Below are 12,659 nucleotides of genomic sequence, written 5' to 3'. Positions count from 1 at the left end.
AATATTGAAATTATTCTTAGAACTGATCTTTACTCCCCTTTATTTATGGGGGACTTCTTGGGAAAAAATATGAAAAGCAGAGTAGTGGTGGGGGAAAAAAGGAAAGATACTAGAAACTTTAATATTTACATGAATATACGGGGAACAATCAGAGAGGGAAGCACTTCAGAGGGGATAACCAGGGCAAGATGGCAGGAGAATAGAAGATATGAAAATGTTCATTCAGATGAGGAAAACCATTGTTTTGGTCTTGATGTGGTGTTGAGAGGAGGGGGAGCTTTTCCCAGCTTTTCCACTTTTTCCCACCCGTACACCCTCTCCCATCTCTCGGTTGTTACGTAAAGTGTGAGGGAATCGCTAAGGAAGAATCTAGAGTGTAGGCTGACAAGCCGTAGATGGGTAGCCACTTGCACCCTTTCCTTGCTCCTCCAGGATCTCGTGCATGAACAGTAGTGGTCCTTCCTTCACAACTAACCACCATCTAAATCTTATCCTTCTGTGACTCCAGGGCACAGCATCATCAACCACCACCAATAACCACACCCTTCAAACCAAGTGACACTGCTTTCTGTATTCATCGTACTACATCCTACCCTGCACCCGCTTCTTGATCGCCTTCTTGACACTTTGCAGTTCCACTCTGTAGCCCCTGCATGGTATTATTACTCACTGAATTCATTCGTTTGTCAGAGTCATTTCTCCAAAGCTGTTACTCCTACAACAAGAGGACACATTAGTAGTTCAAAAAGGGAAAGTCCACCTCCTTCCACCCAGTAAAGTGATAAAGAAAATAAAAAATAAAAATACCATGTTTAAACATTACAAAATAGTTTAGAGAGGGGCCAAACTAAAAAAAAAAAAAAGAAAAAAAAGAAGTAGGTATCTATAAAGTAAAAATAAACTACACTATCTTGCCCCGACATGTTCTTGCGCATGTCATTTGTCATTCTTTTATTCACACTTTGACCCCACCCCCACCCCCACCCATATCGTCATCTCCTCACCAAATAATTCATCTTTTTTCGTGAATGAATTTAAGGTGTGATTTATGTTTTCTATTTCTTTCTCGAGGCCCTTTTTATACTACTTTCTTTCGCAAGTATTATCAGAAGAGTGAACCTTCATAACTTGGGAAGTTAAAAAGGAAGAAGGTTAACTTTGGCTTTTTTAAAGGGCTGGTTTTTTATTTATTAGCTGACGTAAGTAACCCTTTTTTCACATTTCATCATTATTTTAAGTTTCCACATAAAAACTAGATAGACGAATACTTAACTTTTTGTTTTTTGTTTTTTAAATCTTTTATTGGAATTTACCACTGCAACAGTTGTTGCAACAAGCAAATATGGTAAAAGAAAAAAGAAATAGAAGAAAATCATGAGTGGAGAAGGCACCCATTGGTGTCACTCCAGTAACGTGCTTCGCTCTCACGATAAGAGAATATCACGAGACCATCTTCTCTTTAATCTCCTTAGAGGATTACTTGGTAATGTGGAAGAAGATAAGTGTTCTATGAGAGGGTTAGGTTGAGCTGCTGTAGAGTGGAATGAAATTTTGTGAAAACGAGTGTTAGCAAGATCTCTAAAATGAAAAGGGATTTTGAGGTCATTATGGATAGTGGTGAGGTTAGATACATAGAACGGAGCGTTTAAGAAGTTTTCGAAGTATTTTTGGACTGTAATGTCTGAAGGCATAGTGAGTTGGAAACGCTTAGTCAATCCCCCATACTTCGATTTGGCCGTATGACCCAAATAGGTCGCAGTAACAGTAGATATACTCGTAAGAGTCTTTTGTTATGTAGGTTAAGTTTGTCAAGTAGTCTGGCGAGAAGTTTGTAGCGTTGGTTAGTTTCTATGGGGATTACATGTCAACCGTTTGGTCTAGGTGCAGTCCAAGGTAGCGTACTTTGTACCGCAGTTGGTATAGGAGTTTGGTTCAAGATGATGGGAGGTAGGATTTTCCGTCTGAGAGTAAATACTACAAACTTTGATTTCGTAACGTTAGTTTTGATTCTCCATTTGAAAAGCCAGTAAGTGTAAGTTGATGTGTGTTTGTAGAGTTCGTGTAGCGATAGGAGGATCAGAATGAGGAGATAAGATTGCAGACTATCGTCAGCAAAGGTAGAAAGAATGGTATTTGGTTGTTGGAGGTATATCTGCTGTATATAAGGAGTAAAGAAGAGGTCCTAGGACATTGCCCTGAGGAACACCAGCTCGAGCTAGATGGATATTCAGAGTCTGCTGCTCCACAGTCCATTTTGAAATATCGATCTTTTAGGTAGAATTTGAGGATGAGGTAGTAAGTATGAGGAAGAATCTCCCTCAGCTTAAACAGTAGTTCCTCGTGCCACACCTTGTCGAACGCCTATTAATAAATAATGAATAAATAAATAAATAATAGTTAATTAATAAATAGCTTATAATTAATTAATAATTAATAAATCATTAATAAATTAATAATAAATAAGTAATAATTAATTAATTAATAATAAATAATAATTAATTAATAATAAATAAATAAATCATTAATAAATACTAAACTTTTAAGATGTGAAGTAATTGAGTAAATGAGCGAGTCTAGTGTTAACTCACGCACATGACTTCTGTTTACTACAATTTGCTATTCTAACTCAAACATCCCCCTCCCGAATAAAATTAAAAAAAATAATAATAAATTCTACTAGGTTAGGGATAAGCGTATACTGGAAACCAACCCTTGAGATTGCAGGTTCGAATCCAGTTGTTGGCTCTTAGATATTTTTTTTTCCCCCTGCGGTCTTCTTCAGTTCATTGTGCTGTAATGGACTGTAACGAAGTAGTACATGGTCTGGAGGTTGGCAGTGCATTGAAAAAAAGATAGATGTTGATGCGCCTAAAAGAGGCTTAACTTAAGTGTGGGGGGGGCTAACTCCTCCTCTTCTATTGTGATGTCTCGAAAAGTCTCGAAAGAATCGAATAATTGATACTTTATTCTTGAAAATCGAATCATTTTCTGAAAATGCTGTTCCATTTTTTACTCATTTTCCGCGTTTTTTTTCCTCAAAATCTATTAGATCTGGGTTGTTGCGAAAAAATTTCCGTCATAAAGGAGGATTTGACCTATAATATAAAGAAAATTTAGGAATTATATCTTTTATAGTTAAAGAGAAAAAAATTGTTAAAGTTGAGTGTTTTTTTAACATTTTTTTCTTGCACTTTTGTTTTACTATCAAGATCCTTGTTCGATCCTCGAAAGGATGTGCGGCCCCCCTGCCTAGAATTTGTCTTTTGACGCTGATAGCGCATCATTGCCCAGTTGGCAGAACTGGAGAAGAGGAAGGAGAGGGGGCTCCAGCTTGTGCCTGGGAGTTCGAGCCAGTTGCCCGGGGGCTTCTCATGGGGAAAGTCGCTTTTTGGGCTACCCAACGGAACTGCAGTCTGTGTCACCTTGCCGCCAAGTCCAGCCATGATCAAGATGTCGTCCTACTACACCGGCGTGTAGGTCCCCTGCCCTGTGTCTCCTTAAAGACTTTAATGGCCATTAATGTCGCGAAGTCTATGTCTATTGTGTCAAGGTGAGAATTAATGTTGTAATAGCGAGGGAACATGAATTGTAATAAGAAGCCAAAGCACGTGCTAATTGTAATTGTATGTCTCGTAATGTACCAAATTGTAAGTCTTTTTAAAATATATTTTGTAAGGCCTAGACCACATTATGTGTGTTTTTGTACAGCTGAATCATTTAAAAATACGAGTACATGATCATTTCCTATCCAATCTCTGTCAGTATTCTGAGTTTTGGTGGCGTCCCCCACTCTAATCGTAATTCTCATGTTCAGTCTGCTCTCCCAATTTCTTTCCTTTTAATTTCTATCTTTTTCTCTAATTGCCCCCCCTTCTTCCAGATATTTTTTCAATCCTTATACAATTCTTCAAGACACTTTTAATTCCCAATTTTAAGACAATAAGTTGTCTGAAAATGCCTCTAGAATCGAACTGAATTTTATAATTTTTAATAATTTTTTTTTTTTATATAAAATTGTAATTTTAAATAAGAGAAACAAGTAAAATATTGTCTAACAGCGGAAGTTCCGAGAAAGTAAATTACGTAAACTGCAATAAGTGAAAGTCGTGTGTGAGTGTGAGTGCATCAGATTATTGCAGTAGTTTCTAGTTGGTAATATCCGTTTCAAGAAGTTTTAACATACGAAGAAATTATAGCAGTAAGGCCGTCTAATAAACAGTTCCGGAAGTTAAACGGGCACCATATTCTTCTGTTTTATTTCTCTATAAGTTGTACCTGAAAATTATTAATGTAATTAAAAATCACTCCATGCAGTTGTTACTGTAGATGTGAGGTACATAATAATATACGAGCAGATTCTAGTGGATATTAATTAACAGACTCACTGACCCACTCCACATATAGGACTCAGGTTGTAGTAAAATAATTAGTGGCCCGGCTATTGTAACTGTTACAGCTAGCTAGGGGCTGGGTTTGCTTCCCCAAATAGGAAATAACAACACAGGACTTAATATTACACTCTGTAGAGGTCTCTGTACTACATCAGCCTGAGTATACTCTGAGTATAGTATGCAAATCTTCATTAAATAACTTTGCTGCTAAAAAGTGTAATCTTATATTTCAACCAGAAATTTTATAATTAAAATTTTGATCTTTTTAAGTGTCTCTTTTATTTGTTAAAAACAAAAATCTGGTGCCCCTCTCTTTCTTAGTGCAATTCACATATAGTTGTAAATTTACTACACTTTATAGAATAAGACTCCACACTAGCCTTCATTATCAAAAACATATAATTCCGACTATATTCGTACGTTACCGACCGATATTTTCCGAATACAGTCGAATGTACCCGAAACACTCTTAACAGAACATCGTCCATTTCTAATGCATGCAGTGCTGCGGTTGGAATTTGGCCAATTTTACATTCGACTGTATTCGGAAAATATCGGTCGGTAACGTACGGATATAGTCGAAGATAAGTGTAGAGCCTTATTATATGTATAATATTGTTAATATTTTAGAGAGAAAATAGTGAGTTCGCTATTTCATGTTTAGAAGTATTTGCGCGTAGCCATTGAAGGCTGTACCATTAAGAAGATTGCACTGTTTCAGGTAGTAACGATGTGAGGAGATGATAGGTTGGTTATTCACGATACTGGTGCTGGTGAACCAGTGCCGAGCCACTACCACCTCGGGCCCCCTCTACCTCACCACTTCCTCCGAGGAGATAACTACCGGTAAGTATTTTTCCTCTCAATATTTATTTTCAATTTTACTACAGGCTGTTATTCTTCTCCAATTGTTCGATGGCTTGATCAAACAATGATCTTGGTGACACACATTCGGCTTCAATCCATTCAAACAGAAATTTCTAACTTTTAATATTTTATTAGTTTTAAGACACGTTCATAATATTCTTAAAAAAAAGAAAAAAAAAGTGGAATTGATTTCTTACATTTGAACAAGAATAAGCGAGCTTCATTAAGCACATTCTGATAAATAAGAAGTCCATGGTTGAAACCATTGGAATGGCCTATGGTAGGATGCAAAGAACTCTTGTTTATAGAGGTGTGGAAGCTGGATTTGTTGTAAGGACATAACCTTTTGCTTTCGCTGGAAAGTTTTTGCATCAGTTCTAGCGTCATATCCTTAATTCAAAGCTTTAAGATTAAGATTAAGATAATAAATGGGACGGGACCTACGCCCCATGGCACCGCAGCCACAGAAGACTTATTGTGCCAGCCCCTTCTTAGTTCTAGTAAGCGAACCTTCCCCTCCTAAAGAGGTTGAGGACCTTCCCTACTAGTTCTTTTTGCGCTACTATCTCCTTCGGCCTCAGCGTTCCAAAGGTTTCATAGCGCAAACGCTCGATTGCAACGCAAACGAACAACAGGTGAGAGGACGTTTCTTCCTCTTGCGGACATAATCTGCACAACGACTCCGAGCTGATAAACCCCGCCTTGCGCAAATGCTTCTTGAACCTACCGTGCCCTGTGAATAGGCCTGTAATCAGAGTGATCTGATTAGTCAAAGCTTTAGTTTGGCTAAGTCGGAAAAAGCTTCGTCAGTATCCGCACAATTTTTCACGAATTAAAGTTGGTAAAGAATCATGTCATTTTCAACCTGTCTGAAACTGAAAAAATGTTGCAAGAAAAGCGATTTTTTTAATATCAATATATTTCACTACTGCAGTTATCACAGTTTACAAAAAACCGCATAATGTAATTTCTAACAATCGCTGATAACGATTAAAAAGTTGTTGGTCTCAATTTGATAACAGTAGCAACCACAATACGCAATGTTCTGGCAAACAGATGTTTTTTTTTAAAGAAAAATATTTACAATTTGCTTTTATGATTGGTTACCATCCAAAACGTACCAAATCCCTTAAAGAGCTATCTAAAGAAAAAGCGGTGCACCATTGGCGTATAAAAATAAATGGGAGCAAAAGAGTTCAAATTTCATTGATTTTATCTGTCATAGCGCGCATGCGTATTGCATTCCCAGACCGGAATCGGACTTTCAATCATCATCAGAGGATAGATTAAACAGTTTAGAGTACAGATTTTGACTTCCACTTATGTTTCCATCTCACACTACACTGCGCTAAAATGTATATTGAACTTAGCGAGTTAAAATTAAATTAACGTTTGTAGCGTAGTAAAATCTTTATTGCTCTTATAAACCCTCTCTCATAAAAAAGAGAAAGTGGAAGTTCCAAGGAACTACTAGAATATTTTATTTAATGAGTCACCGGAAAAGGGGTGGAAAAGTTTCTATCATCATTTTCCTCTGGGTTCATCCTCATTTTATTGAGAATAATGTAGACTAGCAACACATTAAGAAGTTTTGTTTACTAAGGAAAAAAAAACAACTTATGTTTGGAAGAATGCCTCCCCTCACCCCACCACACAGATCTTGCGGTCGTTATTTGGACCTATTCCAGCTGTAAACATGGGCTCTATTCTGACCGTATTCTGCCGGTGTTTGTCGGGTGGGAGTAAGTACTGACACTGCCATTTAAAGGTAAACTAGATAAAAGGGTGGAAATTCTACATAGTCTGCACAGTCTTCTGTGCTACAATTGAACTAACCTGGATGGATGCTGGTTGAAGATTGATGCTCCCAGGAAAATTTTTGGAAAACAGACGTTGTTCCCAACAATTTGCTATAAAAATTAATTTATTCATAATATTGGCCAGCGTTACTGGACCTTTTTTTTGTCGACCCAACTGTCAGTCTTCTTTAAAGTTGTACTGCGACCCAATTGTCAGCTTTGTGATCTACACTCGTATAAGTAACACCTACTACCGAATTAGGTGTCGTGGACGGAGGTGACTAGCAAAAATACTTTAAACTAGATAAATTCCTCATATTAACTATTAAATAAAATGCAAGGCCTAGACTAGTACCGCAATACATCTTAGCTTTGCGGGTCTAGCCTATAACCGCCTAACGTAGTTTACTATAAATTCCTCTTATTAACCATTAAATAAAATGCAAGGCCTAGACTAGTCTTAAATCTTAGCTTTGCGGGTCTAGCCTCTAACCGCCTAACATACTTTACTACAAATTCCTCATATTAACACATTAAATAAAATGCAAGGTCTAGACTAGTTCCGCAATACATCTTAGCTTCGCGGGTCTAGCCTATAACCGCTCGGCTAACGTGGCGCCTTCTACTCCTTTAATAAGACATTGAAAATCTGGTATTAACACTCTCACGACTGTCTCTTACTGCTATTTTCAAATATCTGACTCATAAATACTATTCTAACTCCGGAAGTTTGAATAATATTTAGTACTTACCGCATTAGGAGGAAGCTCCATCCACACCCTCTGTCAAGGGTACCCTTAATCGAATTTCGAGAAAAAATGTTTGCAGTAAAAGTTGTTGAAATCGACAAACAATCGATAATCTGAAAGAATCGAAATTTCCATAGCAATTTCTTTCACCCCCTGAATTTTTTCCATTTTATTTTAAAGATCATTCTGTTTATAAGGAAAATAAAAAGAAAAATAAAGCTGTTTTTCTTTCTCGCTTTCCACTCAAAGTGGAGGAAACTCTAATCCAAAGTTTGGATAAATATTAGCTGAAATAATTATCTAATGTGTATTTGTATCTGGATAGAGTAGCCTCCAGGGTTATTTGCTCTGGACTTAATGGGCCGTCAGGAAAAAGGAAATAGCTTTTCTTGTAGCGCACACGGCCACTTTTCTATTTGCACTAATTCCCCCCCCCCCTACACTCTCCCACAACAATACACTCCGGATAATTGCTTTCCCCGTCGCGTTCCCCTCTTTCCGATCATTTACTCACAAATTTTATCTACAATATGAAAATGGTCAGAATATTAAAAGCATGAATCCGCAAACGATTTTAGTACAATCTAATATTTTAATTACTGTGAAGAAAATTATTTATAACAATCTAATTTCCAAATTGCTATTTTATTTATTAAGGAAACAGTACAAAAAAAAAAGAAGAAGAGGAAAAACGATTTTTCCGAGGGATGTGCATTAAGAGATTACTTAGTAAATGTTTGGCCTAATGTACAGGAAGTGGTATTGGAAGTGAGGCTAGGGTTTTCCCGTAGAGGGGGGGTTACTTGTGGTCCCCTGAGGTGAAAACATTTGTGGCGAAATCGGAACCAAAAAAACTCAACACGACTTTTATGCGATTGGGTTTTAAATTAATAATTAGTTTTCCTTGAATTGACGATGGCCTCGGATTTCCTCGGGGTGGTCTAGTCCAGGATAGTCTTACTCTTCAGTTCCATCCCAATGCTTCAGTGCTCCAGAATTTGAAATCATAAATTCTACAAGAATGTAGAACCACACGCGTTTATGGTCAACTGATTCTCTCCGAAGTTAGGATTCCAGTAATTCTTCTATAGTCTGATTGATCTAATCCAAGTCTAAGGCTGGAAACATAGTGGAGCGGCGAGCAAAGCGGCGATGATAGCGAAGAGCAAAGCGGCGAAATCAAACACAAGTCAACATATGGGACCGCGCATAGTGGGGGAGCAAAGCGAAGATAGAGCAACGCTATCTATAGAGAGTGTTTGTTTTCGCCGCTTTGCTTTTCGCTATCATCGCCGCTTTGCTCGCCGCTCCACTATATTTCCAGCCTAAGAGTGGATTTATCAGGGTATCAGCGCAGCTTTCATGCTTACTAGAGAAAACATCCTCCTTTTCCAACTTTCAGGGTTTGCCAAAAGGCTTTTTTTGTGTTATCTTCCCCTTAGGATCAAAGTGCCTGAAGTCTCACGGAACTGACGACTACAGCGCTTTCAAGACTAAATCCTTCTTTCACATCCTTCCGTGACTGGGAAAAAACCCCTGTTGACAAAAAAAATGTTTTCTGTAACTTACCTACAAAATTTTGTTTCCTACGGATATTTCTAGAATGATGGGAGTTGCTACTCTTTAAAGAGCCATTTTAGGGTTATGTACTTTTAGGGTTGGCTGTACGGCTTATCTCATTAAGTTTTGAACCTGTATTTATAAAGAAATGCCTATTTTTTCAGGCAGGCTTTACGTCCAACTACCAAATTAGGTGTCGTGGACGGAGGCGACTAGCAAACATACTTTACTATAAATTCCTCATATTAACACTTTAAATAAAAAGCAAGGCCTAGACTAGTACCGCAATACATCTTAGCTTTGCGGGTCTAGCCTATAACCGCCTAACATACTTTACTGTAAATTCCTCATATTAACACTTTAAATAAAATGCAAGACCTAGACTAGTACCGCAATACATCTTAGCTTTGCGGGTCTAGCCTATAACCGCCAAACATACTTTACTATAAATTTCTCATATTAACACATTAAATAAAATGCAAGGCCTAGACTAGTACCGCAATACATCTTAGCTTTGCGGGTCTAGCCTATAACCGCTCGGCTACCGTAAGCGCCTGAACCTGTATTTATATAATAAATAAATAAATACGTTGCAAACATTCACATTTTGGGGCAAAACATGTTAGTTTCTCTGAGTCAGAACATTGTTACAATGCCACCTAGATTACTGGAAAATGACATAGCCAGAGACCTGGCTGTGACCTTTATTGGCCCTTCTAAATGCAGACTCCAAGAGGGTGGTGGTGGTGGAGGGGGGTGTTGAACTGTGAACGTAACAATCTGTTCATGACACCGTTACCCCGTGACGTCATAAATCTATGTACAAATTCTATACTTAGTGTTGACAAAAACAAAAACAAAAAATTGTGACATTATTTATCCAAATATTTCTATTAGAGTGTGTCATTAACTGTAGTGCAAGACGAGACGGCAACATAAGAGAAGTCGAAATCTTTAAAAAACAAAACTGATTAATCTGGCTTCTCTTGGTGGATGGAAGTCCGAAGTCAGTCATGGATGCCGTAAAGATGTGTGCTACGAAGGGTCAATAATCATAGATATTTCTGTTAAGAGTTACACCTTGCTTTGGGCTAGGGAAGTGCTGTGAAAAAAATGGGACAGCAACAGTCCTGGATATTTTGCTTTTTCCAGAGCTGTATGCACGCTTCCCTCACCACGAACCTCGTCTTCAGGGAGAGAATGGCTCCCATTTGTAACAAGATGCGTGATGATCACCATGATTGCCGCAAATCCTCATGCCGTCTTCTTCCAGGATCCAGTTTTCTGAAGACTTAGAATGGTTTAAAGTGGCAATAATAGGCACTTCCTCTTCTCTAGTTTTACCTCACAGTTTGATCTACCCACCTTCACCTATCAGCAGCAGCAGGAGCGGCGGCGTCCCTGCCTCCAATGTCCCATGTCCAGTGGCGCGACCTGTCGGCCACCCCAGTAATTCCCCATCACGTGCCACTGACCCACTTACACACATGACCCCCGGCCACGCAATCCTCTAGAAATTACAATAATTCATTTTAAATAACGATCCAGCTATAATAATAAATAATGAACTCACTTTACTTCACTCATGAACTTTTAGTTACACGTCATTTCCTCTGGTAACAGGAAATAAAAAAAAAGAAGCCCCATATCGTAACTTTTTTTGAAGAACATTAATCATAAAATTTTTTATATTTATTTATTTACTTTTAAATAAGAACATGTAACTGATATCTTCTTTATGTCGGCGAGTATTAAATATTTATTTACACGTCCATTAAAGTAATCAATATGGCGGATAGAATATTTCTCTTTAGTGAGTTAAACAAAAAAAGGAAAACTTATTGTGAGCCCCGTACGTCACTTCCTCTCACTAAATGTTTAACTCACAATTTTTTAATAAAACTCCAAACATGAGCAATATTAAGTGGTTTTGGTAACTCAAAACAAAAACAACGCAGACATTTTTAATTGTATCTTTCGCAAAGGAAGAAGTTACCACAATTTAAGTTTTGTTCAAAAATATCGATCAAACCGGAAGTATGACTTTAATAAATCGATATTTCACTTTTTTTTTTTTTTTAGAAAAGTGTGGAACTGAATCAATAGATTTGTTTTCCGGTCAATATTTAGATGTTTTCTTAATAATTTTTTTTTCTTCAAAAATTTTCCGAACTAATTGGGTTTATTCCCAGGGAAATTCGATTAAGTCCCAGCCACTTTTATCGCCAGGCATCTGCTTAATCTCCTCTTCTCCAGTTCTTAATCTCTCTGCCGGGAATGAGCTACCTACGAACCTTGCAGACATGTTTAAACAGGTCTTCTTCTTCTTCTTCTTAAGAGTCTTGGCCTCCTCAAGACGTGCACGCCAGGCGACTCTTTCCTGCGCAGCCGCCCTCCAGTTACGGAATCCCAAGCATTGCCAAAGCATCTCTTGCCACACAGTCCTGCCATCGCGTTCTTGGTCTGCCAAGACCCTCCTGGGACTTTGTTCGCTACCATCCATAATTTTTGTTGGGGTCTTTTTCTTCATCCCCCATCCTTACCACGTGCCCAGTTCCTTGAACAAAACATATACCTCCCTGGTGTTTCCTGAGTTCTCCAACTCTCTGTCCATCACGTACAGCAGGGCCATAAATTCTACGGAGAACCTTCCGCTCGAATACCGCCAAGGACCGCTCATCTACTTTCTGACATGGTCCATGCTTCGGAGCCGTATATAAGCAACAGGCTGGAGCAAACGTCTTGTACATTTGAATTTTCGTGCTGCGGGAGATAAGCTTGCTTTAATGTACTTTACTAGGCCAAAATAGAGCACCTATTTGCGGCCATAATTCTTCTTCTAATTTCTAGGGTCTCTTGATTTTCACTACTAACTAGGGACCCTAGATAGCCAAACTTAAGCAGGTCTACCAATAAGTTTCTTCCCTAGCCGCAGGGTTTTTTCTTCCCTATTTCCCTGCGAATGGTAATCTTGTCGCATCCTATTTAATCAAGGTTCTAATTGTAAATAATTGGTACGACATTAGAGTTAGTATTACAAACCAAAAAAAAATAGTTATTCAATTTTTAAATGCAACTAGAATTTTCCTAATTTGAGTCGAAAGTCCTGTGAGTTTTCACGCAAATTTCTTTTAAAATTAAAAATAAATTCTTTTTTCTTTAATGATTCAGGAAAACTCCTTTTATAATTATGTGTCCGGAAAACTAGATAAAAGACAATCACCACCTTGTTAACAAGAAAATTCTATTAAAACTTTTCACCACCACAAAAAAAAAGAAAAAGGAAAACTCTT

General features: G+C 37.9%; 1 protein-coding gene across 3 annotated transcripts in view; it reads left to right on the top strand.

Annotated features, from left to right (window-relative positions):
- Nucleotides 1–12,659, top strand: part of LOC141452495 (uncharacterized) — a 155,083-nt gene that overhangs the window by 35,734 nt on the left and 106,690 nt on the right. For all 3 annotated transcript variants that reach the window (XM_074124699.1, XM_074124697.1, XM_074124698.1), the window contains exon 2: nt 5,113–5,237. In XM_074124699.1, the coding sequence (XP_073980800.1) occupies nt 5,132–5,237 (106 nt within the window). In that variant the 5' untranslated portion in view covers nt 5,113–5,131. The remainder of the gene's footprint in view (nt 1–5,112; nt 5,238–12,659) is intronic.

Source organism: Rhodnius prolixus, unplaced genomic scaffold (assembly GCF_049639745.1).
Source record: "Rhodnius prolixus isolate KJV_2025 unplaced genomic scaffold, Rpr scaffold_3, whole genome shotgun sequence".
Taxonomy (NCBI): domain Eukaryota; kingdom Metazoa; phylum Arthropoda; class Insecta; order Hemiptera; family Reduviidae; genus Rhodnius; species Rhodnius prolixus.
The sequence above is the reverse complement of the archived record's forward strand: the minus strand, read 5'-3'. Positions and strand labels throughout refer to the sequence as shown.